The sequence below is a fragment of the Ciconia boyciana genome, chromosome 1, assembly GCF_034638445.1.
Source record: "Ciconia boyciana chromosome 1, ASM3463844v1, whole genome shotgun sequence".
Lineage (NCBI taxonomy): Eukaryota > Metazoa > Chordata > Aves > Ciconiiformes > Ciconiidae > Ciconia > Ciconia boyciana.
In genome coordinates, this window is record NC_132934.1 from 2,108,999 (window position 1) to 2,131,448 (window position 22,450).

General features: G+C 51.5%; 2 protein-coding genes and 1 long non-coding RNA gene across 11 annotated transcripts in view; 1 reads left to right on the forward strand and 2 right to left on the reverse strand.

Annotated features, from left to right (window-relative positions):
• Positions 1-335: 335 nt before the first annotated feature.
• On the forward strand, positions 336-8,442 carry LOC140649576 (uncharacterized). Of its 5 annotated transcripts, none has more exons than XR_012041667.1 (8): positions 336-510; positions 5,604-5,804; positions 5,942-6,019; positions 6,307-6,543; positions 6,724-6,753; positions 7,019-7,076; positions 7,200-7,568; positions 7,965-8,442. XR_012041667.1 is itself a non-coding variant. In XM_072856994.1 (7 exons), exons 1-7 carry the CDS (start codon positions 438-440, stop codon positions 7,309-7,311), a joined length of 789 nt encoding a protein of 262 aa, XP_072713095.1. In that variant the 5' UTR covers positions 336-437; the 3' UTR covers positions 7,312-8,442. The 5 variants fall into 5 exon arrangements, 1 of the variants encoding a protein (XP_072713095.1); XR_012041665.1 differs by having other exon boundaries at positions 7,200-7,533; XR_012041668.1 differs by having other exon boundaries at positions 6,310-6,543; positions 7,200-7,533.
• Positions 1,349-5,137, reverse strand: LOC140649588 (uncharacterized). Its single transcript, XR_012041670.1, has 3 exons — positions 4,000-5,137; positions 2,585-3,227; positions 1,349-2,420 (listed from the first exon to the last, which is right to left on the reverse strand). It is a non-coding gene; the product is annotated as an uncharacterized lncRNA (long non-coding RNA).
• Positions 8,443-9,768: 1,326 nt separating the features above from the next.
• The window catches only part of FBH1 (F-box DNA helicase 1), a 29,556-nt gene continuing 16,874 nt past the window's right edge, over positions 9,769-22,450 (reverse strand). For all 5 annotated transcript variants that reach the window (XM_072856931.1, XM_072856940.1, XM_072856924.1 and 2 more), the window contains 12 exons: positions 21,698-21,926; positions 20,767-20,854; positions 20,000-20,086; positions 18,746-18,882; positions 17,027-17,126; positions 16,734-16,855; positions 14,834-14,909; positions 13,485-13,682; positions 12,719-12,844; positions 11,953-12,059; positions 10,936-11,070; positions 9,769-10,029 (listed from right to left, as the gene is read on the reverse strand). In XM_072856931.1, coding sequence (XP_072713032.1) covers positions 9,910-10,029; positions 10,936-11,070; positions 11,953-12,059; positions 12,719-12,844; positions 13,485-13,682; positions 14,834-14,909; positions 16,734-16,855; positions 17,027-17,126; positions 18,746-18,882; positions 20,000-20,086; positions 20,767-20,854; positions 21,698-21,926 — 1,525 coding nt within the window. In that variant the 3' untranslated portion in view covers positions 9,769-9,909. The remainder of the gene's footprint in view (positions 10,030-10,935; positions 11,071-11,952; positions 12,060-12,718; positions 12,845-13,484; positions 13,683-14,833; positions 14,910-16,733; positions 16,856-17,026; positions 17,127-18,745; positions 18,883-19,999; positions 20,087-20,766; positions 20,855-21,697; positions 21,927-22,450) is intronic.

The following is a 22,450-nucleotide window of genomic DNA, read 5'->3' on the forward strand; positions in this document are numbered from 1 at the left end:
CACGGGGTTGGACGACCCCAGCTAATGCACGGCCCCCCAGGTATCTCATCCCCCCGGGCAATGAATTTCCCCATCCCCTGGTATTGCATCTCCCCGGTATTGCATCCCCCAGGTATCTCACCCCCTTCCCCGCTATTGCATCCCCCGGTATCGCATCCCCCGCCCCGGTATTGCATCCCCCTCGGGTACCGAATGCCCCCTCGGGCACCGCATCCCCTCCCTCCCCCCGGGCTCCCCATCCCGGCAGGACGCTCCGTCCCTCCCAGTCGCCCCGGAGCGAAAGCGAAAGCGAAAGGGGAAGGCGGCTCGGGCCACGCCGGGCATGTCCGGCGGCGGCGGCGGCGGCGGCGGCAGCGGGCTGCGGGGCAGCGCCGCGGAGCCCCCGCGGGAGCCCTGAGCCCCCCGGCCCGGTCCGGCCCCGGTGCCGCCGCCGTCCCATGGCGCGGCCGCCGCTGCCGCTGCTCTGCGGTACGCTCGCCCTCCTGCTGCCCTGGGCCGCCGCCGACACCGGTAAGCGGGGCTCCCCCGGGCTCCCCGACCCGCCGCCGGCATGCCCGCGCCCTCCCCGGGGTGCCCACGCCGTCCCCGGGGTGCTCGCTCGGCTTCCCGGGGTGCCCGCGCTACTCCCCGGGGTGCCCGGGCTCCCCCCCGCGGTGCCCACGGCGCTCCCTGCATGCCCACACCTCTCTCTAGGTGCCCCATGCACCCCCCCGGGGTACCCACGCTGCTCCCTGGGCTGCCCACGCTCCCCCCCGGGGTACCCACGCTGCTCCCTGCATGCCCACACCCCTCTCTAGGTGCCCCATGCACCCCCCCGGGGTACCCACGCTGCTCCCCGGGCTGCCCACGCTCCCCCCTGGGGTACCCACGCTGCTCCCTGCATGCCCACACCTCTCTCTAGGTGCCCCATGCACCCCCCCGGGGTACCCACACTCCCCCCTGGGGTGCCCAGGCTCCCACCCGGGGTGCCCAAGCTGCACCCCCAGGTGCCCAGGCTCCCCTCGGGGCACCCATGCTGCTCCCCAGGGTGCCCAGGCTGCACCCCCACGTTCCCCTCACACCCCTCTGGGTGCCCACCTCCCTCCCTGGGTGCCCACGCCCCAGTGTCCAGGGAGGCTGGGGGTGATTTTTAGGGTCCGTGAGATGCACGCACAGGAGCTGCATCACCGCAGGATTTCACCCCGGGTGGGGTCTGAGAGTTTTCCACGGGACTGTGACTTGTCCATGGCCGAGCATCACCGCCAGACCGGGAACGTCACATCGCGTCTCACCTCTCCCAAAGCAACTTCAGGAAAAATCACTGTCGCGGCTCAGCACGGACGGCGAAGGAGCCAGCGATGACGACAGCTCTGGGGAGCCGCTGGCAGCGGTGGCAAGACCATTAGGAGATATTTAATTAACTGAAAATGTGGGAATTGTGAAGGATTGGCGTGGAAGCGCAGGAAATAAGGCTGGAAGAGAATGCGAAGGTTCAGGACAGCTTCAGCGCTCTCCCTTCCTCTCATCCGCTGAGGAAGCTGCAATGCCCGAGAAAATGAATTTATTCCGATTTCTAAACGGCTGGCAGGTGCAGCGAGGGCTGTAAAATTACTCCAGTGGCAAAAAATAAGGCAGAAGAGCTGCGTCCGCTGCCGGGCGCATCTCAGAGACAGGCTAAGAATAGCTTTCCCTGAAGGCAATAGCTAAGAATAGCTATTTTGTAGAAGGCTTAGAAGCTGTTCTAGAAGGCTAAGAATAGCTTTTCCTGGCCCCGTCCTGGACCTGCAGACAATGTTCCTGGTAGCGGTGATGGAATCAGGACCGTCGTTTGGGGCAGAAAAGGTGGTTATCTGGGGTGTTAGAGAACAGGAATAATATTTATTGCTTTTAATTCAGCTGCTGGATAATTTGGGAGGTGCCACAGCCCCTCTGGCACCGGCCGTGCTGATGGATCCCGTGGTGCTCGTGCTGGGCATCGCCTCCTCTCCTGCTTTCCCTCCCTGGCACAGCTGATGGATTGTAAATGTTTTTGAGTTAAAAACATGAAAAAGTTTTCTTTATTTCTGCGATTTTGGCATTTCTTGTGAATTCTCGCCCGGTCTTGGGCGCAGACTTCTGAAATTTCTCTTTTCTCCACTTTTTTTGGCTTACGGTTTTTAAACCGTTAGCAGAAAATGAGCGCCGCTCTGGCCCTTTGGCTGATAATTTGCTAAGAAAAATAGTCACGTTTTCCCGGTGTGGATTCTCTGGTGTCTAGTTGTGGTTGTGCATCCCCTTGCAGCTTTGCGAAGCCAGAGGGGGACATCTCCATGACGTGGGATGAGAGCACACGGCAGCGTCTCCATCCCTGGCGCTCATCCTGGCCACGTGCCCGGCACCTGCACGGTTTGCGTCCTGATGTGCCAGGATGAGCTCACCCTCACTGGCATTATTGGAGATCCCTGGCAGAAAAAGCAAAGTTAAAACATGAATTAATCATGCGAATACAAAAAAACCCCCTGAATAGCGTGCACGCGTTTCAACCCGCAAATTTAATATCAGCAGGATGCGGGGAATTCGGATGGAAATAAGGCAGCCAGAGGTATTTTCTCAGGAAGGCTGGTACCTGGTGCTGCGGCTCGTTTTGGAGGTTGGCTAACGATGCGACGAGTCTTTGAGCACTTGGGCTGACACATCAATGGGAAAACTCAACCGGCAAAGCTCAGAGGGAGTGGAAACAAGCAGAGAGATGCTTTTGGTCATCCTGGGAGAGTCTTGTGAGCTTTTCCTTGAATCAAGCAGGAAAATAGAAGACAGATGTTGGTTTTTTTCTGTGTGCAAGTCCCTGTTGGTGTCTAGATCCAGGGAATTTTAACCAGCTGCTTCAATAAAAAGGCAAATAGGAGAGGGAGAGGCTTGTAGTTACTGCAGATCTCCTTGCTTGGAAGCAAGAGCTTTATCACGGTCACGGCTCTCCCCATCCATCCACGTTTTACACCATTTCCAAGTCACTGCCGAGGTATAAAAGAAAGCCTTAATCTTGGCCACGCATCGCCAGGGCTGTAGCAGCGCTGGAAACCTGAATCCCCAAAGATTTCCTCCACTTTTCCACCTTGGCACATGTTTCGTCTCAGCAAATGAACTGAAGTCCATGCAGCGATGGCACAAGATGCCGGGGTTGCAATCCTGGAGAGCAGAGATGCTGGAGTTTTGCCATCAAAAGACTTGGACAGTTTTTGGAAGAGGAGATTATTTTATAGTCATATCAACTGGAAAAAAAAGTGCTTTGGTGGGATTAGGATGACAAGATCAGGTTTAAAAGCTGAAAGGCATAAGCGGGACTCACGGGTCCTTGTTTTTCCCTGATATTTTTGATGCTTCCAGATGGATTTCCCGCTGCGCTCCCTTCGCAGACGTGGCTGCGGCTTCTCTTGGCACTGGAAGGGCTTTTCATTAATTTTATGGCACGGCTTCAGGTCTGGCAATGTGTGAGCATGTTGTGAAATGGCCCGTGGTGTTTCCTTAAAACACTCCCAGAAATTTCACCGCTGCCTTGAGCGGAGGCTGAGAACCGACACGCTCAGCACATGTGTGGCCGCCGCATCACTCAGGCTCTCCGAGCATGGCGGCTGCAGCTCTTTGGGGTGTCCCGATGCCAGGGGACACAGCACGGACCCACCTGAGCACCGAAACGGAGCAGACACTCCCCCCCGCCCCAGGATGTTCCGGGAATACGTAGCAAATTGGGGCAGGAGATTTTTAAGATTAAGGAGATTTTTATCTCCGGGTGTTTTGGGTGCCTGGGGGACCATGTTGTGTTCCTGTCCTCACTGCCACTGCACTCCTATCCCCGTGGTACTCCTGTCCCCATCGTGCTCCTGTCCCCACTGCCATCACACTCCTGTCCCCGGGGGGCTCCTGTCCCCATCACCGGTGCGTTCCCATCCCTCTTGTGCTCTGCCCCCGCTGCCATTGCGCTCCTGTCCCCGCTGTGCTCCCATCACCATCCCGCTCCCAGCCCAACCGTGCGTCCCTCCATACCAAATGTGCATCACCCTGGCTGGGCACCGCTCCATCCCAGCGGGGCGTCGCTTCATCCCAGCTGGGCATTGCTCCATCCGTGCCGGGCATCGATTCATCCACACTGTGCATCACATCCCAGCCGTGCATCGCTCCGTCCGAGCCGTGCATCGCTCCGTCCGAGCCATGCATCGCTCCATCCTGGCCACGCATCACATCCCGGCCGTGCATTGCTCCATCCCGGCCATGCATCGCTCCATCCTGGCCACACATCACATCTTGGCCATGCATCGCTCCGTCCCGGCCATGCATCGCTCCATCCTGGCCATGCATCACATCCCAGCCGTGCATCGCTCCGTCCTGGCCGTGCATCGCTCCATCCTGGCCAAGTATCACATCCCGGCCGTGCATTGCTCCATCCTGGCCATGCATCGCTCCATCCTGGCCACGCATTGCTCCATCCCAGCCATGCATCACATCCCGGCCATGGATTGCTCCATCCTAGCCATGCATTGCTCCATCCTGGCCACGCATCACATCCCAGCCGTGCATTGCTCCATCCCAGCCATGCATCGCTCCATCCTGGCCAAGCATCACTCCATCCTGGCCACGCATCGCTCCATCCCAGCCATGCATCACATCCCGGCCATGGATTGCTCCATCCTAGCCATGCATTGCTCCATCCTGGCTGTGCATCACCTCCCGGCTGTGCATTGCTCCACCTCAGCCGTGCATCGCTCCACCATGCATCACCCCATCGTGTCTGTACATCACATCCCGGCCATGCATCGCTCCATCCCAGCTGTGGACCACTCCAGCCTGGCTGTATATTGCTTTATCCCCGCTGTGCATCTCTCCGTCCCAGTGCTGGGGCATCACCTCTCTGCAGCGGCTCGTACAGGGGGACAGGAGCTGGCAGCGGGGGTCACGGGTGAGCCGTTCCCATGCTGTGGCAGGGGTCCAGGCACTGGCATGGTCTCAGGGCAACCAAGACACTTTCTCCATTGCATCAGAAAAAGAAGTGAAATTGTAACACCCTCTTGCGAAACCGACCTCAAATCAGGGCCAAAGGGGCCCTTCTGGGGATAAGAAAAGCCGTAACTCATAGCTCATCTCTGCCCCATTGCCCGGCCATGGGCTGCAGCCTCCAGCAGGGAAAAAAAACCCTGGGAAGTGGCTGGAGGACTCACGCAGGGCCTGGAATTTTTCACATCCAGCCGCAAAATGAGCGGAGAAAAAAAGGGGGCGGCGAGCACAGCCGAAATGCAGCAGCTGGTGGCAGGATGTAGCCGGGGCTGTCGGCCCGGGACGGTCACGGCAGGGGGATGAAATTCTGCGAAAAGTCTTTGGCAACCAGAGGAGCTGCTACAAGTGACTGCAAACATGCCAGAAATGGAGCTTTCTCCTTCTCCATTCCCCGTGCACAGGCACAGCCATCTCACCGCCATCTTTTTGCAGGCTGGATGAGGTTCTCCCAGCCCCGGGGCAGCACCAACACTCCCTTCCCACCCCCTGGCAGGATTTGACCCCCTTGAGTGCCGTTCAGCACAGTGAGCAGGGGCCAGAGGGTGCCTAATCTCCCTGTTGTGATCTTCATCTTTTTTTTTTTTTGCCTCCCCCCCCAGCGCCAATGCGATGCAGCCGCCCCAAGGACGTGGCCAACGCGCACATCGATGTGGGCAACAACACGCTGCTCAACGCCCGCCTGCGCTACACCTGCAACCCAGGCTACAAGCGCAAAGCCGGTACCTCCAGCCTCATCCAGTGTGTCCTCCATGACGGCTCCAGCGAGCCCAACTGGACCTCCACCACGCTGCAATGCATCCGTAAGCCCTCGCTCGGCAGACAGGACGCGATGGGCGGTGGGGAGGGGGGAGACCTCCATCACCAGCGTGGCGGAGGAGGATGCGGGGTGGCGTGGGTGCTGCCTTTGATGGTGTCTCTGCGTTGTGTCTTCCCGAAGGGGACCCGGCTCTTCCTCCACTAACCCCCAGCCCTGAGGTCCCAACCGTGCCGCACACCGAGAGGACGACCCAGAGGGGTGAGGAAGGGGCAAACGCATCCCACGGGGGTTGGTTTGGGGCCACCGTGATCATCGTCATGGCAAAACCACAACCATCATGGTGTGGAAAGCAAAATATTTCAACTGTGTGATTGAATTAATTCCATTGCCTGAAATTATGCCAGTTCGTAGCTGCCGGATGGGCTGTATGGTCCCTGCTGTGACCTGCCCGAGGCGGGCGCGAGGCTGGGCACTGAAATAACGTTACTACCTGGAGTGTGCCTTTTAATTTTTTAAATTAAAAGGTTTGACACCATTTTCCCCAGCAGAAACCACCGACGCCAGCCCGACCTCCACCCCCTCTCCAGCAGTAACGCCGGGGCTGCCTGGAGCTGCCAGCCAGTCACCCGTCCCACCAGCACCTGATGGGCCAGCACCGGAGACATCCACACTGCCAGAAATGCCCCCACCCCTGGAGACATCCACACTGGGAAAGGGGACGGCCCCGGGGACATCTCTGGGGACGACCCCTCTGCCCACTGCCCCCACGGACCATGCCGCAGGTCAGGCCGCCTCTCTGGGGGAGCTAACAACAGGGCTGCGTTTCAACTAGCGAAGGCTCTTTTACTTTTTCAATGCATGTTTCCCTTCTCTCCAACCCCCTTTTTAGTGAGGGTCTCCCCAGCATCCCCCCCTTTCCTGGCTTTGCAACTAAAAATCTCCATTTCTCTCTTCTTTTCCAGTTTCCATCAAGACCGTGGCTTCTTTCCTTGGTAAGCTGGGCAAAAAGCTTATTTTGGCAAGCAGGGGCTTATTCTCTTTATTTTTTAACCTAAAAGCCCTCCTCGAGGCTGCGGGAGGTTTATGCCGTGGTCGAGGGCAATAGGTCCATGGGGGGAAGGATGCAGCCCCTAAATTTCTTCCTGGGGTGGGCAGGGCATCTTGCGAACATGCACAAAGTGTTTTTGGCTCTTTGCGGAGCTGTGCCCTCGGCCTTGCGTTGGAAGATGCCCATCAGCCGCCGTGTCTCTCCCGCAGGGCTCCCGGTGCTGGTCCTGAGTGTCGTGGCCTGCTGCTGCTGCTGGAGGATGAAAATGTAAGTGTGCCGAGCCCCACGAGGTCTTTCCACCCCAGTGATGAGTTGTCCTTGGCCTCTGCGCTTTCCTGAAAGTTGGGGAAAAGCCTTGGAGTGCTGGTGACACTCCTCTGCCCTCCGCAGGCGCAGGAGGCAGGACTACACGGTGGCGGTGACGGCGACGGCCATCCCCATGGTGGCTCCTGCTGCTGAGAATGAGGAGGTGATGTTGCCCGGCATCTTCCCCACGGGCTGAGCACCCACTGCCGGGAAACTCGGTGCACCCGCCAGCCCGGAGGATGCTCGGGGCTCGGATGGAAAGCCGAATGCTTCCCCGAGTGGCTTCGGCACATGGCAGAGCACGTCCCGATCCCCAGCCGCCCTCCGCGTGGAGCATCCTCGCCCCAGGGACACGCGGCCGCTCTTCCCAGCCTGAACAAGTGACTCTTCATGGATGAGACCGCTCCAGCACCCACAGGTGTGCGGGTGTCCCATCATGCGGCTGAACAGGCGGTGGGTGAGCCCCGTGAGCACCCCGGGGTGGTGTGGAGGCAGTGGGTGTTCTGCATCAGGAGCCAAAATTCGGAGGAGGTGGTCTTGCGGGTGCTGGCGGGTGGCAGGGAGCGGGCTGGGGGCTGCCTGCCCAGGCGGAGGGTGTTTGGGGCGCAGGGGATGGGGCTTGGGTGCTGGGGGTGCAGCTGGGCTGCCCTGCCCCAAGTGGCACCCATCCCCTGGTCAGGAGCAAGGCCAGAGTCGGGCCAGCTGGACACCAGCCCCTTCGCTAGAGCCGCTTTGCCGCAAAATTACCCCAAAACCCAGAAAGCAGCGCTGCTCGCAGCAGACGGAGAGAGAGGGACCCAGCCGAGCATCCCTCCGCCGCATCCTCACCCCCTTCCTGCTCTCTTTCAGCCGTTCACTGGTGAACCCGCAACCGCAGCGAAGGGTGCTGGCGCCGTCCCGCCGCGGTCGCAGGGGTCGGCCCTTTCACACAGCTCAGGGATCCTTCGGAGGCACTTTTGGTGCCAACCCCAGGTGCCCGCTGGCTCCGGCCGCTCACAGGGGACCACAAGCAGGAACGATTTCACTATAGACACTGCTGAAGACTGAAGGCAATAACATGACGTAGGAAATATTTTCCTTTGCGTGTTTTCCCTTCGTCCTCCCTCATCACTTATTATCCACTCGTTTCCCCCTCGCTACAGAACAGGCACCTTTCTATTGGTGCTGTTTTATGTATAAATGTGTATATATTGCATATAAAATAATGCACACACAGCAGTTGATTTTTTTTTTTTGTCTGATCGGGCATCTCGGAAGCCCTGATGGTGGGGAGGACAGCAGGGACAGACAGGAGCTGGGCTGGGGAGAAATCCACCTCCGCAGCAACAAGGGCTCACCGGCCACCGGTATTGCCATCCTCTAGAGGCAAAAGGTGACGGTAAGGTGGCAGTGCCATCGCTCAGCTGGATGGCGAAAGGGGTTTTAGCAGTCAGCTGGAAACCAGGAGGTATCTAACAACTTCTGCATCCTTTTCTTGGTGCTGCCTTTTGTCCTCCTGGTTGTGCCACTGCTCTGGACCATCGGACCTGGAGGAAGCAGCACTTTGGATGTGTGACAGACCAAACCCTCCTGCAGCAGCACTGCCTCTCCCCAGCGTACCACAGGATGGCTGGAAAAAGGTGAGGCGGGAAGAGATCGCTGGAGGTGCCTGGTCCAACGTCTGTGCCGAGCTTTGCGGTTACATCCAACGTCCAAATCTTGGGTGAGCTTCTGCCCATGCTTACGTGAGCAGAACAGGGAAAGCCTTTCTGGAGTCAGTGTTTCGAAAGCAAAAGGAGAGCAGGTGAAGCGGCTACCGTCCAATGAATAACCATGAAAATCAACAGGATGCACGAGCTTCCTCCAGCAGGCATGGCTCATGGCTCTAGGCCCACGTCCAAGAGCAGATCTCTTCCCAATTCAGTTTTGGTTTTGATCTCCGCATGACACGGGCTCTGGTACAGCGAGAGAAGACACCATCTGATTTACAAAACCGCCACGCTGCTTGCACAGTTGCTACTGTGACGGCTGGTAAATAAATACGACCCAGGACAACTTCTTAACAGAAGGGAAGAGAAAAAAGAAAGCATTAAGGCTTTTTGTTTGTTACAAATTTAATTTCAGCATTAAAAATGCTCTCCAGTTTGTCTCTGAGTTAGACTGAAACCAAACCAAAGCAGTTCTTCAGACACCACCTCTCCTCTTCCCTTATGGTTTGCTGCAGGGAGAAGGGAAACAGAGTCTGGGGAAATCCTTTGGCTGCAAGTAAGGAAAATTAATTCAGCTGGCAGAGATTAACGACTTCTCCCAGAGCTGATAGTGAAATTTTCCCCATTAAAACAGGCTCCAGGAAAAAGCCCATTTTCTAGGAATAAAGTCTTTCCTTGGGTACTTTTCAGTGTCACATTTCCTCTTCTTTTGGTGGATCGGAGGGATTTCACCGAAGCATGATGTGACGGAATAGGCAGGGATCTCCTGGCAGTTTGGTCACTGGAGGTGTTTTCCTGGTGACCAAGGTAATGGAGAGGTAATGCTCAAAAAAAAAAAGCTGTCCTGTCTGATACAGTTTAATTAGTGCATATTCTTCTGTGCAATGATGCAGGCCATGCTGACCAGCTCCTGGAGGGCAAGGCAGAGCTTGAGAAAAGGTCTCACAGCTCCTTGCAGAGAGCCTGGAGGGTTCCTCTCAGAGCTGGTCTGAAATCCTGCTCCAATATCCACCTGATTTTGGAGCTGGGATGTGAAAACGGGCTTTGTCCTGCACCCAGGACGGCTCCAGGGTGCAGCCAGGGCTCTGAGGAGCTGGAAGGCTTCGTTAGAGCTGGACAGGCTGTTCCTGAAGCGCTGGGAAGAAGGTGAGCGGTGTCAGAGAGCCAAAGCGCTGCTGTGTGCAAGCATGGCAAAGGTAGCCACCTGCATCCCTGCTGCCATTGCTCTGCGGGAGAAAGAGAGGAGATGTGAGAGGAGAGAAAGACTGGAGGAAGGCTCCCAACCTCAGATACAACCCCCTCACATCCAGGGAAGAGAGCAACGATGTGCCCAAAGCATCTCCTGCCACCTCCCTTGCAAGGAAACCCCTTACAGGACAGCTTGTTTAATAGCTGCAACAATCAAAATGTCCCTGTGCAGGTCTTTGCTGGTGAAGGATGAGGCTTTGCCCATCTCAGTCCATTTCATGTCCCCATGCTCATGTCCCCTTGCTGACGGCTCGGAGCCATCTGCCACCTCTTGTTGTGGACATGGAGCTCCACCAGATTTACTGCGTGCTTGCAGATCCCTGCGCTAGGGAAACTTGGCCTTCACCACACCTTCTGGGCAAGGATCAACGCCCAAGCCAGAAGGTGGGACCGAAGCCAAAACTGAACCCAAAAGTCAGATTGTCACTTTCAGCCAGCTGGCAGGGGTGAGGGGTGCTCTGCCAACCCCAGATGGATGTTCGATGGCCGCAGCAGAGGCTCGAAGAGTCAAAAATGGGATCTGACACAACAAAACCCCCAAACCAGCCCCACCTGAGACCACAATTAGTCTCAGAAGAGAGGTCAAGGCTTGAGTGGATCTGTGGGAACTGCAATACCACCCTGAATCATGCGGTTGGGAAGTCACCCCCAGTTATGAGCCGGGGATGTGAGCAGAAGCAAAGGGCTGGGGAGCTGTGGGCACAAGATCCAGCTATAGGATGTTCCCTGCTCACTTCCATTAAAGCTTAGCACTGAGGTTGTCCCTCCCCGGTGCGATAACTCAGAACAGTCGCAGAGCACAGCTGCTCCCCAAGCGACCAGAGCGGCTCGTGAAGGCTCCCGATTCAGAAACATGATCTCAAAGGCCCGGGGAGGGGACGTACATGAGTCAAAGGGAGCTTCTTCACAACCAGCCTGGAGCTGGATTGCAGTGTTGCTGTACACCCTGTCACAGAACAAGCGATGGCGGCCCCGTCCTTCGCAGCCTCACTCATCAGGTCCACCCGAAGGAAATGCTCCTAAGAAACAAGAAAAAAAAAAGGAACAACACTACTCAGAGGGAGCTGAGATACTGGAACAGGTTGTTTCATATTTTTTTTAACCCCCTGGGAAGTGACTTGCAACACGATGTTTTTTTTTAAAAAAAAACAACAAAAAAACCCTCCAGACCCCTGGTGACAACAAAAATCAAGCAGAAGCCAGCAGCAGCTCGCGAGGAAGGAAGTGAAGGAAGAGCTGGCAACCATTGCAGACAGAGAAAAGGGAACCTACACACTCGCACTGAGATAAGAAGTCAGGATCTGCGGAAGACAACACCCAAATGCAAGGACTATGGGAAAAAAAAAAATGTCTGCAACCTTGTGTCTTGCTACTGAAATCACAGTGCAAAGCAGTGTGAACTGAGGAAAAAATGTGACCTCAGCTATTCTGGTCTACGCCAGCACAAGGCAGGGCATAGCCCATGCTCAGCATGAATCTTAGGATCAGGGTGAATCTTACGACAATCTTCTTTTCTGCTTCTCCACCACACAAACCCCCTCCAAACATAATCAGAAATGTGCAGATTTTATAGGTAAGTGGGCGCTGCCTCTCTCAGCACCTTTCTGAATTGGCAGCAGCCCATCCTGCCCGAGATGTCACTGCTTGCAGAGCTGCCTTGAGACTCCAAATCCTAACGAGACAGCGGCGTGCCTGGGAGTTTGCCCTCCCCGGCCGTCTGCTCTGCCTCTGGAGTGCTCACACGTCAGCTGAGGAACTGCTGCAGCTCACAGGCAGGGCTGCTCAGCCAGATCACACGGGATCGATGGCTTGCTTTGGTGCAGCGTGCTATGAAGTGCAGGTATCAGGGCCCTAAATTGCCCCGCTTGAGGATTTGCTTACCTTGGAAAGATTTCACTTACCCCAGCCAATGCTAAAAGGTGTTCCAGAGACTTTGACATTAGCAAATACTTCTTTGCACGTGTCACTGCTACATAGAGCAGATTCCATTCATCCTCTGGAAACATGCCTAGGTTGGAGGAAAGATCAGTAACTTTAGAGAACAAGAATGAACACCTCTGTCATTCTTCTAATGCTTCAGCTAGTACTTCTGGAAGGACACTTGGTGCTTCTCTGGGAGAGGAGGAACTTGCAGAGCAGCACAGCTGTGCAGCACTCTCCTGCATTTGCTGTGCAGTTCCTGACACCACCGATAGCTCCTGCCTCGTTCCATGTTCTCCTTTCCAGGCAAAGGCAGGACTCTACATGCCCAGAGAAGCAGCTCTCTGCTACGTGTTTTCCCACCTGTCGGGCACAGACTTGGCACTGGAGGAGTTTCTCGGTCTCTAGATTTACTCTGCAGGCTCCTCTCTGCTCACTGGGAAGAGACCAGCTCTTCCAAAGCATGAACTGTGGCACCTAAGGACAGCAGTGTCTTTCCCAAGTGTGGAGTTGGTCTTTCTCTGTTGCTAGATGACTACGAGCTCGACTGCCAGGAATATTCCCCTGCCCCTATCTCGCTGGGAAGGAAACTATGACAAGATCAATGATCACTAGGACAGCCAGCGGCTGTCTTCACGCCACTGAGAAGCCACTGAGAAGCACGGGCTTGCAGGACAAGCGCCAGCAGCACGCTTTGCTTTCCCACTTTCAGATCAGGATGGGTACCACACACAGCTGTTCCCTTACCGATCCTGAAGTTAGTTCTTCTCTGGTAATCGCCACTGAGACACGGTACTTTCACAAAGTCATCTGCAATCAGCACCGTATCAAACTCCAGGCCTTTGGCTTGGTGGACAGTACCTATTAAGTAATCTGTAACCAGTGCACATGGGGAACAAGAAGGAAAAAAAGATCAGTTGTGGCAGTAATAATGGTATTTTTAATTTCACAAGGCACTGAGTCAAATGAAATTATTTCATTCTGCATTTGTTTCACTTCTCCTCAAATATAAAGCAGAAGCAAAGCACCTCTATCGGGAATCCAGACTGCTGAAGACAACTTTCCTGCCAAGGAAAATGCCTGGTAGTCAGCAGCCTCAGCCCCAGCCCCAACTCCCAAACAGGAATGCTCTTTATTTGGTTAAGTTTTTACTTGATTGCTTTGTCCCTTCCCCAAATTTTAGTCAGCAAGTGGCAGGGCAACTACCACAGGAATCCCAAAAAGCAAGATAAAGTCCTAGGGCTTTCCAGCTGCAGAAAATACTATGTCCAAAAGTTTATTTGCCTCTAGCAAAGTCACATTAAGCAATCCTTTGGTGGCAGATTCATTGCCTTGAACTCCACCTGGAGTCCCAGATGTACCCCAAAAGCTGCTGTTCAACTTCCTTTCTCCCTAAAAGACTGACTTGATCCAAATGCAGCTTTTTTTCAGAACGAGGTGGATTCAGCACAGAAGCTGGATTGAAAAAAAGACATGAATTTGATCCTCTATCAAAGGCACAGCTTGGTTCTACCTGCCATGGCTTCTTGTGACACGTGGCTGCTCTCAATCTTCTGCACCAGCTCAGGGATCCGCTCTTTGTATTTCTCCACTATCGCGATCTTCACTTCCAACTCTTTGTCATCAATGCGCTCTGCATATTCCCTTAAACCGAAGAAGCCCTCAGTTTCTTCCCATTTTTTGATAAAGGAATCATTTATAACAAGGTTTACTGAAAATAAAGTAGCAGATGACACGAGTTTATTTGATAGACACATAGAATGGCATTTTTTAATTCTAATCAGATTTCACAGTAAGTACTAGGGAAGGCAAGTGTGGGGCAGCGGATGGACCACTGCTGTGGGATGCAAGGGACGTACTCCTCGCTCTGTGATGGGTGGTTTTCACTCAGGATTTTCTCTTTACTGACGCAAAACACCGTCAAAGCTCGATGCTCTCATCAGAGTGGGTAGTTTCACAAAGCAGCATCACTTTGAGATTCAGAGCTGGCGTACTATGAAGGGTACGGAAGTTTATGGAGCTCAGGAGAGAGCATCTGGCAAACATTCACTGGGCTCACTCATTTCTACACCATGTGTCCTAGAAAGCCTGCACAACCTTCATTCCCAGAGATATTTGGAAATTGAAGGGAAAAGACTCTGAGCAGTCTCTGAAAAGACTCTAATGTGACTTCAGAGTGGCTGGAGAAGGGGCTTAGGGCAGAGACACTCCCAGGGCCCTTCCAACCTGCATTATTCTCTCTTTTTACCCAGATAGCAAGGAGTTTTCCTGGTAGCTCACCTTCCAAAGAACCACTAATGATACCCATATAATCAATAACTCGTGGCAGTTCAGTAAGTCCTGTGTTTGTCTCTGTGCCCCATATATAACAATACTTGCCTGCTGCCGCCAGGAGATTATAAATGAATGATTTATTTCCTAAATGATACCCACCAGTGAAAAGAAAGCATGCGATAGAGGATTCAACACACCAGGTTTAAAAACAAAACAAAACAGGAAAGGCCTAAGAAAAATGAAAAAGTCAATCAAATCAGAAAACATAGGGAAAAAATCCCAATCTATGAGCTTACTGGGCTCTTGCACTCAAGACAAGGCATCGCAGTGGGAAGCTGGGGAGGGCTGCATGACACAGGCCTCACAATTTTGGCATTTCTGGTATTAACACCAGCCACTCAAGCAGCCAAAATAGCACAGCCCGTGACACTAGCATTGAGAAGTCAGTTTTCAACAGATAACTTCATGAGGAAACATAAAATAAATCACCAAGAAGCCTGCTACTTTCCATCCCTGCAGCAAAACCTAAAAAATTCGTGCCGCTATAGGGAGGATCACACACAGAAAGAAGGGTAAGGACATACTCACATTTTTTCCGTTCATCTGCGGGTTGACTGAGCTTCCAAATATCATAAATTCTGCTCAGGCCAAAACGGGCAAGCCCCTAAAACAGACAACAATTTATCTTAATATACAGGAGCAAAGGTGCTGTCTAGAGTTTCTAGATAAGGTAGCAGGGCCCAGTGGTTATTGGTGTTAAGAGAGAAGGGAAAAAGGGAAATGTGCTGAAGATGCAGAAGGAAGTTGCTTTCCTGAAATCCCTGGGGCTGTAGCATAATCAAAGGCACCCGAAAAAACAATAATCCAGCCTGCTCTGCGGACAGACAGACAGCGAGAAGAGAACAGGACACTGTCTGATTGGCATTATAACAGAGACACTGCAGAATTTTATATTCAAAGTCATTTCAAAGAAAAAAAAAAATTCTATAATGTTTTCCCATTCACTAACAAGAAAAGTTTTGGTCATTTTAGCTTCCAATAGCTGCGTATTGCTTTGTTAAAACGAACTTTAAAAGTTTGTTGTGCCATAAATGACGCTGGCCTATTGACTTCACGCTGTTTCACGGGAAAGCCAGCTCCAGGCACGACTGCATCCTCTTTCCTGAAGCGATGGGCCACTGCAATGAAGATAAACTTGCTAAATTTACTGTAAATGTTTCAGTTTCAATGTGAACTGAAATAAAAGGCTTTGCTTTGACAATTTTTTACTTTTAGAAAGTATTTTTCCTCCTTGCTTCCAGATTCAGTTTGTTTTGTTCCATCAAAAGAAGCATCAGTCTGAATTTAGACATTCCAAACAGCAAAGGCGGAGGAGGATTTTGGTACTAGGTAGATAATTCAAACATTCATTCCATTGTAATATGCAGTTTCCCAGTGCAAAAAAGAAATTAAAACATCAGCCTAAAATTCAAAAGACCAGGCTCTTCCTCAAACACATTCAGCACTAGGAAAACTGTTCATGTGCTTCTACGTTGCTGGGTGCAGAACAAGATCTCAAATTAAATCATAGGTATTGATGATTCAGAGTTTGAAGACTAATGATTCTGCTGAGGCTTTTGAAATATGAAGCCTTATTAAAACCTCCCTGCAATTCAAGCATGTGAATTTCTGCAGATGTGCATACACGCACACTCTCCTTCTTCAGACACACGGGTGCTTTTTGCAGATGAAAATTCAGTGCAAACCTCAGAACTGTTGCTCCCTCAAGGAGTTAACATTCAGCATTGCTGAAAATCCCAATTTCTCTCACCAACAATGCTGGTGAATCAACTTTCCCTGGCTTTCCTGGGTGTATCGAGATGGGGAACAGACCATCACAGGACTGGAAATTAGGAATGAGCACAGCACGGCCCTCTGTGGCATTTACAAGCCCAAAGATCACCTTCAACTTCAACCATTGTCTTCGTCTCTCAAGAGAGCCTGAAAAATGTTTATTCTCTCAGGGCACAGCCAACTGCCTTTCATTGCTTTTTACACTCAGCCTGGAGTTACAGCTGATTTGTATCTCCCTAATGCAGGAACACTTGCCACTGCCAGCAGCCAGAGGCAGTCGGCAGCACTCCATCTAACGCAAATACTTGCAGCGACTTGTTACAGCCATATATCACTCTGCCCCTGCCCCAGCCCCATCCAGCAGACTGGAGCTGCTGCCGTCTCATCTGAGCCTGATGAAAAAAGGGACAGATAAGCCTAAAAAGGGAGCCTCGCCTGCACAGATCTGAGGAACGACTGCTCCAAATAACCCTTCCCCAGACACGACAGATTGCTGCTTTTGCCTTGAATATCGGTTTTAAACCCGGGTGCTACAGAGGACAGCAGATCAGCCACACCTATTTCAAGACACACGTAGGTGTCGCTGCTACAAGTGCTAACAGGCTTGGGGACTTGAGTTTGGGATGTGAAAGATGCACCGGTAATTTCCTCTTACCCCAATCACGTGTATTTTAATTGGTCTCTCTCTTCCAGTAAGTTTTACAGCGTCCTCGAACACGTTAAAATTGCTTCGTGATAAGACTGTTATCTTCCCTTCCATGTTGCCTCTCACACCACCTACACAAAGAAATTCCCAGTTAGCCAGGGTGGTTAGAAAGCAGGTATCTAAAAACCAAAGATCTTCATAAATCAGGATTAATCCTGAGACATTTTATTATGCGGTAGCTCTATGACTCCCAGTCACTGAACAGAGCTGACGGAGCTGAGTGGTGCACCAACACGACCTACCCTTTTGGTTTCCACCCACTAACGTCTTATTCCTGATCCTCTTGCAGACATCCAGAATGGTTGCTCCAATGTAAGCTATTTCAGGACCAAATCTGAAACTCTATGTGGAAAAATTAAGGAAACAGCAGGAAAAGAAGAGGAACTTGTTAGAACCTACACAAGTACTACTATATATGGAACTATACAATTCCCACCAACCTTCTGGACAACCTTTCTCTTCGAAAAAGCACCCAAATCCCCCCAAACTATTCCTAGAAACTCTGGTCACTCTTACACCCAAGGCGATAGGAACTGTGCTGTGAGATGGGACTATCATACAGGGCAAAACGTGGTTTCCAGCCTCTCCACCCCAACTGCTGCCACTGCCAAGACTCTTCCCCAGTAAGTTAATGGGACGTGGCACATCTGTCCTGCAGCAGGGCAGGGGCTAGAGGTGGTGGGAAAGCAGCCAGGTCCCTCACTTGGCTGGGCTGCTGGAGAGGTGACGGACCGGAGCAGCAGAGCAGGGCTGGGGATCCTTATGGCTTCCTAACCTGTAGATCTAGGGCCAACAGTCAAAGCGTCACGAGGTCAAAACCCTAAGCAAGTTTCACTAACCCCATGATTAAAAAACACCAGTGCCTGGCTGAGTGCAACACCTCCGCCGGCAAAGAGAAGTGGAAAATCTTGTTACCCAAAAACTCCACAAGAGAGGTGATGCAAGGCTGGTCCCAAGGCCGTCAGAAGATGTGCCAGTGCAAATAAATGCAGTCCCCTATGTGCCTGTCCCTGGCTCCTGCCCCTTGGCAAGGCTGCCAGGGGGCAAGGGGAAAAGGCAACTCAGATGGGCGTTTTGGTGGCCGTTCTGGCTTAGGAGCTGGTTCCATGACAGCTTGTATTGCTGGTTTAAGCCGATTCATTCTGCAAGGATTCCCGAAGGGATAGTTCCTCCCTTATATTAGCTGTGAGAATTGCGTAGCCATGTGGCTAATCAGGCCAAAAAACTAATCAGGGTGAGCTTTCAGTTGGCATAACAGCAGGTTAGGTAATCCAGCCTGGAGACACAAGCATCACTTCTGCTGAAAGAAGGCGGGAGCTCTCTTCCAGGGCAAACTCAGATCAACTGAAGCTGCTCATGAAAATTACGCCCTCGGCACACAAACAGGGCAGGAGATATCATGGACAAAGGAGCACTGGTGGGACAGAGGTGACAATGCTGGAGTTTGTACAGAGGCAGAAAAAAAGATCGTGTGTACAGTCAGCAAATATGTCCTCCTTAATCAATGTGGTTTTATTTCAAGGAGGTCACTGCCAGAACAAAATTCACCTCCTAGCGTCTAACTCCTTCATCTCTCTGCATGGGACCCAGTGTCGTAACTGACTGGCAATATGAGCAATGAGGATATCTGCCCCTGCCCACTCAGCTGGAGCTGAGAACTAACCCAGAAAAGAGGGGATCTCCTTGAAATAAGCCATATACTAAGGTTTCTACCCCAGGACCTATTTTTCAAGCCACATGCCTTTCCTAGTGATGGGTTCACTCCACTAAGAGGCACAAAGGAGCTCTGCAGTGCAGAGCGTGAACAGCAAAGCATGCCCCTAATCCAGGCAATGCAAACACTCCACAGTGACAAACTCAAGAAGTCTGGCTGTTAGATGCCTTCTGAAGAAGGACATGAAACGTTTGCCACTGCATTAGGGATCTGTCCAGGGAAGGACAGCAGCAGACCCTCATCTTACCTGGGTGAGGTAGTAGACGTGGGTGTGAGGCACTGCGTAGAGGGTATTGACAGCGCCTCGGAAGGTATAGATCTGCTGGTGAGGGTCTCCTACGAGGATGATGCCGCATGTCTGTGACAGCACAATATCCACGATGGCTGCAGGAAAACATCGGAGCATTAAGGGGGAGCCTGCTCATAAACCAAGAGTGAACTGTACAATATTCTCTTGCCTGTACAGAGGCAAGATCTCTTGCCTGATGACTCACAGCATTTAAGGGGTCAACACAGCTGCAGGAGACAAGCTGGGGAGAAGCAAAGGGAAGCGCACAGCTGACTGGGAGCTCTACAAACATCCTCCCACTATTTCAGTCTGATGGTATTTTTTCCTGGACTGCAGCTGCACAGTGTCTTAATCCAACACATGTGAGCCCAGCACAAATCCACCACCCATCCCCAGTGACCCGGACACGCTGCACGTGTGCACACTGACTCAGTGCACACTGCAGAAAGCCTTTTGGTCCACTTGGAGCCAGCCTGTCCAAGGCTCCAGTCATACTGGCAGAACAAGCGCTTGCATCGCACGCAGCTGCAAAAGCACAGCCAAACCCCTGCAAGACCAGGTTTCCAGTGAGTACAGGTGGGAGATGGGCTGATGAAGCCTTTGAGCTGATTTAATATCCACTGAAAAGACCAGGCCTTCTTCTGCTCCTCAGCGCACAGCTCGGTCCACTTAGATCTCTTTACAGAACCAATTTGACTTGCTTTGCAGCAGAGAGCTACCCCCCATATCCCCAGCAAAGAAAGCCAGCAGCTTTCTGCTACATGACTCAGGAATCCCTGGGACGGTGCAAGGAATGGGCAAGACTTGCACCCAGTGCCAGGGTGGGATGGAGCAGCTCTGCTGTTCCGATAGCTGAACCATTTAATGTCTTGCCACTCTTGTAATAAACCACGTCCTCGGCTATGCTGGTATTCTGTTTTTCCCTGTTAGCAGCAAAGCAATAGCAAAAGGGTCTGGATGGCATGTCTGGATGCCCAAAGCAACGGAAAGCAACCCCTCAAGCTGATACACATGTACTCTTGCAGCATCTTTACAAGCTGCCTTATTGAATTTGCAAGGATCTGGGACCAAGCAATGGGTCAGTTATAATGTTACAGCTGAGGGACAGAATTTTTTTTAATTGTGATACTTCTCACACACCCCTGAGCACACAAACATCCTCTCTGTAAAGTGCTTAGGAAGGCTGCAGCTCTGTCTCTTGTCACCACTCACCTGGAGTGCAGTCCTGAGCTTCATCAACGAAAATGGCATCATATCCTGAGAGCTGAGGCTTGCTGAGCTGCCAAAGTTTCAAATACCCTGAGAGAAAGAACAAGGCATGTCAGTGAGAGGGGAATTTTCTCATCATAAAACACCATGATCCTTAAAACAAGTCCATTTAAAAAAATGTTTCTGGTCCTACTTCTTCCTTGGAATTTTAATGGCATTTGGAGGGGATGTAAGAAATCTCTATTGCTCCCAGATGTTGCTCTGTCTCCATTGGCTGTATGAAGGATGAAAAAAACCCAGCCCAAAACAACCTGGCTGCACTGGAGGAAGGCAGCTATGCTGATGACTCCAAAGCTCTTAATGCGCAAAGAAAATGACAAGGAAGAAGGTTTTCCCCAGTACGAACCACCTCTGGCACTATCTGCACACATGCTACGAAGCAAGAGGAAAAGACATGCCGGCAGCAGCAAGGAACAAACGCTCACTGTTCGCACTCTCCGCCCACCATCTCACCCATTATTTCTATGATTTTGCTGCCAATCACACACAGCTGAATAGTTCCACCATCTTCTGAGGCCAAACAGGCAAAATGAACAAACTTCCAGCTTTCAGGCCTGTTTTGAGCTCCTGGTGAGCTAGTAGCAGAACAGGAATTTTATACGTTTTGATGCTCGTTCCTGGTGCACAGCCAGAAGTAAGAAGTATGAATCCGTTCAGTTTTCTACTACAGCTCTTTATCTGAAGGCTATTTGACATCTGTCCTCTCTTACCATCACAAGTTATCTTGTATTTCCTCTCTACATCTCCATCCAGCTTCTTCATGTTGTGCCATATCTCTTTTGCCTCTTCCACATTGATCTAGAAAGAGAAAACAGAAGGGTATGGATAGATCACTTTGAGCAGAAAAACAGTCCAGGCACAGCAGATCTTGAAAGGCTTCCTCCTGCTTCTCTTCTGTGTCACCACCAGTTAACTTCTCCTCAACATAGTCTTTTCCAAATACAGCCCCCTGAAAAGAACATTTCTTTGGCCCAGCTATTAAGACAGTACAATACAAGACCCCCTAACTTCTGCACATTAACCCTTTGTGTTTATTTTGGTTTCCCTGGCCAGCTTGCAAGGTGCTTAAAGATATTTAATATTTTGAGGCTGTCAATTCATTCCCTGCCAGAAATAACAACTGCAAATTGGATTTCTGCTAGCTGGACTGTATCTGATTGGATGTGATCAACGCAGAGCAGAAAGGCTAATTTTTCTCCACAACTCCAGCCCACGTTGTTTGCAATGTCAGTGCTGTCCTTTAAGTGTTGCCAAGATGTCTGTACTCTAAATGAGAATTTGGGGGTTTGGCTCTGCGTATCAAAATTACTACAAAAATGTTTATTGTCTTTACAGGCAATACCACAACGCTGTTCAGGCACTGATATAAATACATACAATCTCTTCTCTCTTTTCCTTGCAGGGAAGAAAAATCTGCACTGAGCAGAGACAGTGATATCTCCTCTCTAGAAATCAGCTGTGCAAACAGGGAGAACAAACAGGCCCCAGTTCCTTTGGATTTGTCCCCAAAGGAAAAAAAATATTTTGACAGTCAGGTCTTACAGCTGAAGCACAAATACCCGTGAACTATGAGAAATGTGGGATAACTACAGCACCTTCTAAACCTTGCAGCCCAAGTCTTGCTTCATCTCAGATACTCACTTTCTTTTCTGCTTGACTGACAAGTTTTCTCTCGCCATGAGTATTTTTGAACCAAATAGGAGTGTGCTCTTCACAGATCTCTTCATCTGAAGAGGCAAAAAAGTTTTCAAGGGTCTGCGAGACTGTTTTCCCTCTTATGAACAGAGATTGTCCCTTGTGGTTCTGCATAAGGGAACACACGGAGTAAACCGACATCTTGGAGAAGTTCAGCTTGCCTTTTTCTTTATAGCTGTGCCACAGATGACAAAAAATAAGAGAGACAAGTTGAAACACACATGAAAAGCCTACTGGAAAACCAAGCTCACTTCTGCTTCTCTTGCACACTAATACCTGCAGAAGCTCTGTTTCATACACCCACTTTGACCTAGTAATGGAATATCTTTAAAATCTGCACATATTTATCCTCACTATATTCCTGGTGGAAGCACAAACTTGTTCATTTTATAGATTTTATAGATGAAAAGTCGAGTCAGAGAGATATTCCCATCATTCACCCCTGCAATTACAGGTAAGACGATTCCCCTCTTCTTCCATGCTGTGGCTCATTTTCCCTTCTGTCTGCAGTTTAGATGTGCCAACATAATTGGTGAATAGACTAGAATACAATAGACTATTTCAGCTGGAAGGGACCTACAGTGATCATCTAGTCCAACTGCCTGATCACTTCAGGGCTGACCAAACATTGAATCATATTATTAAGGGCATTGTCCAAATGCCTCTTAAACGCTGACGGGCTTGGGGCACCGACCACCT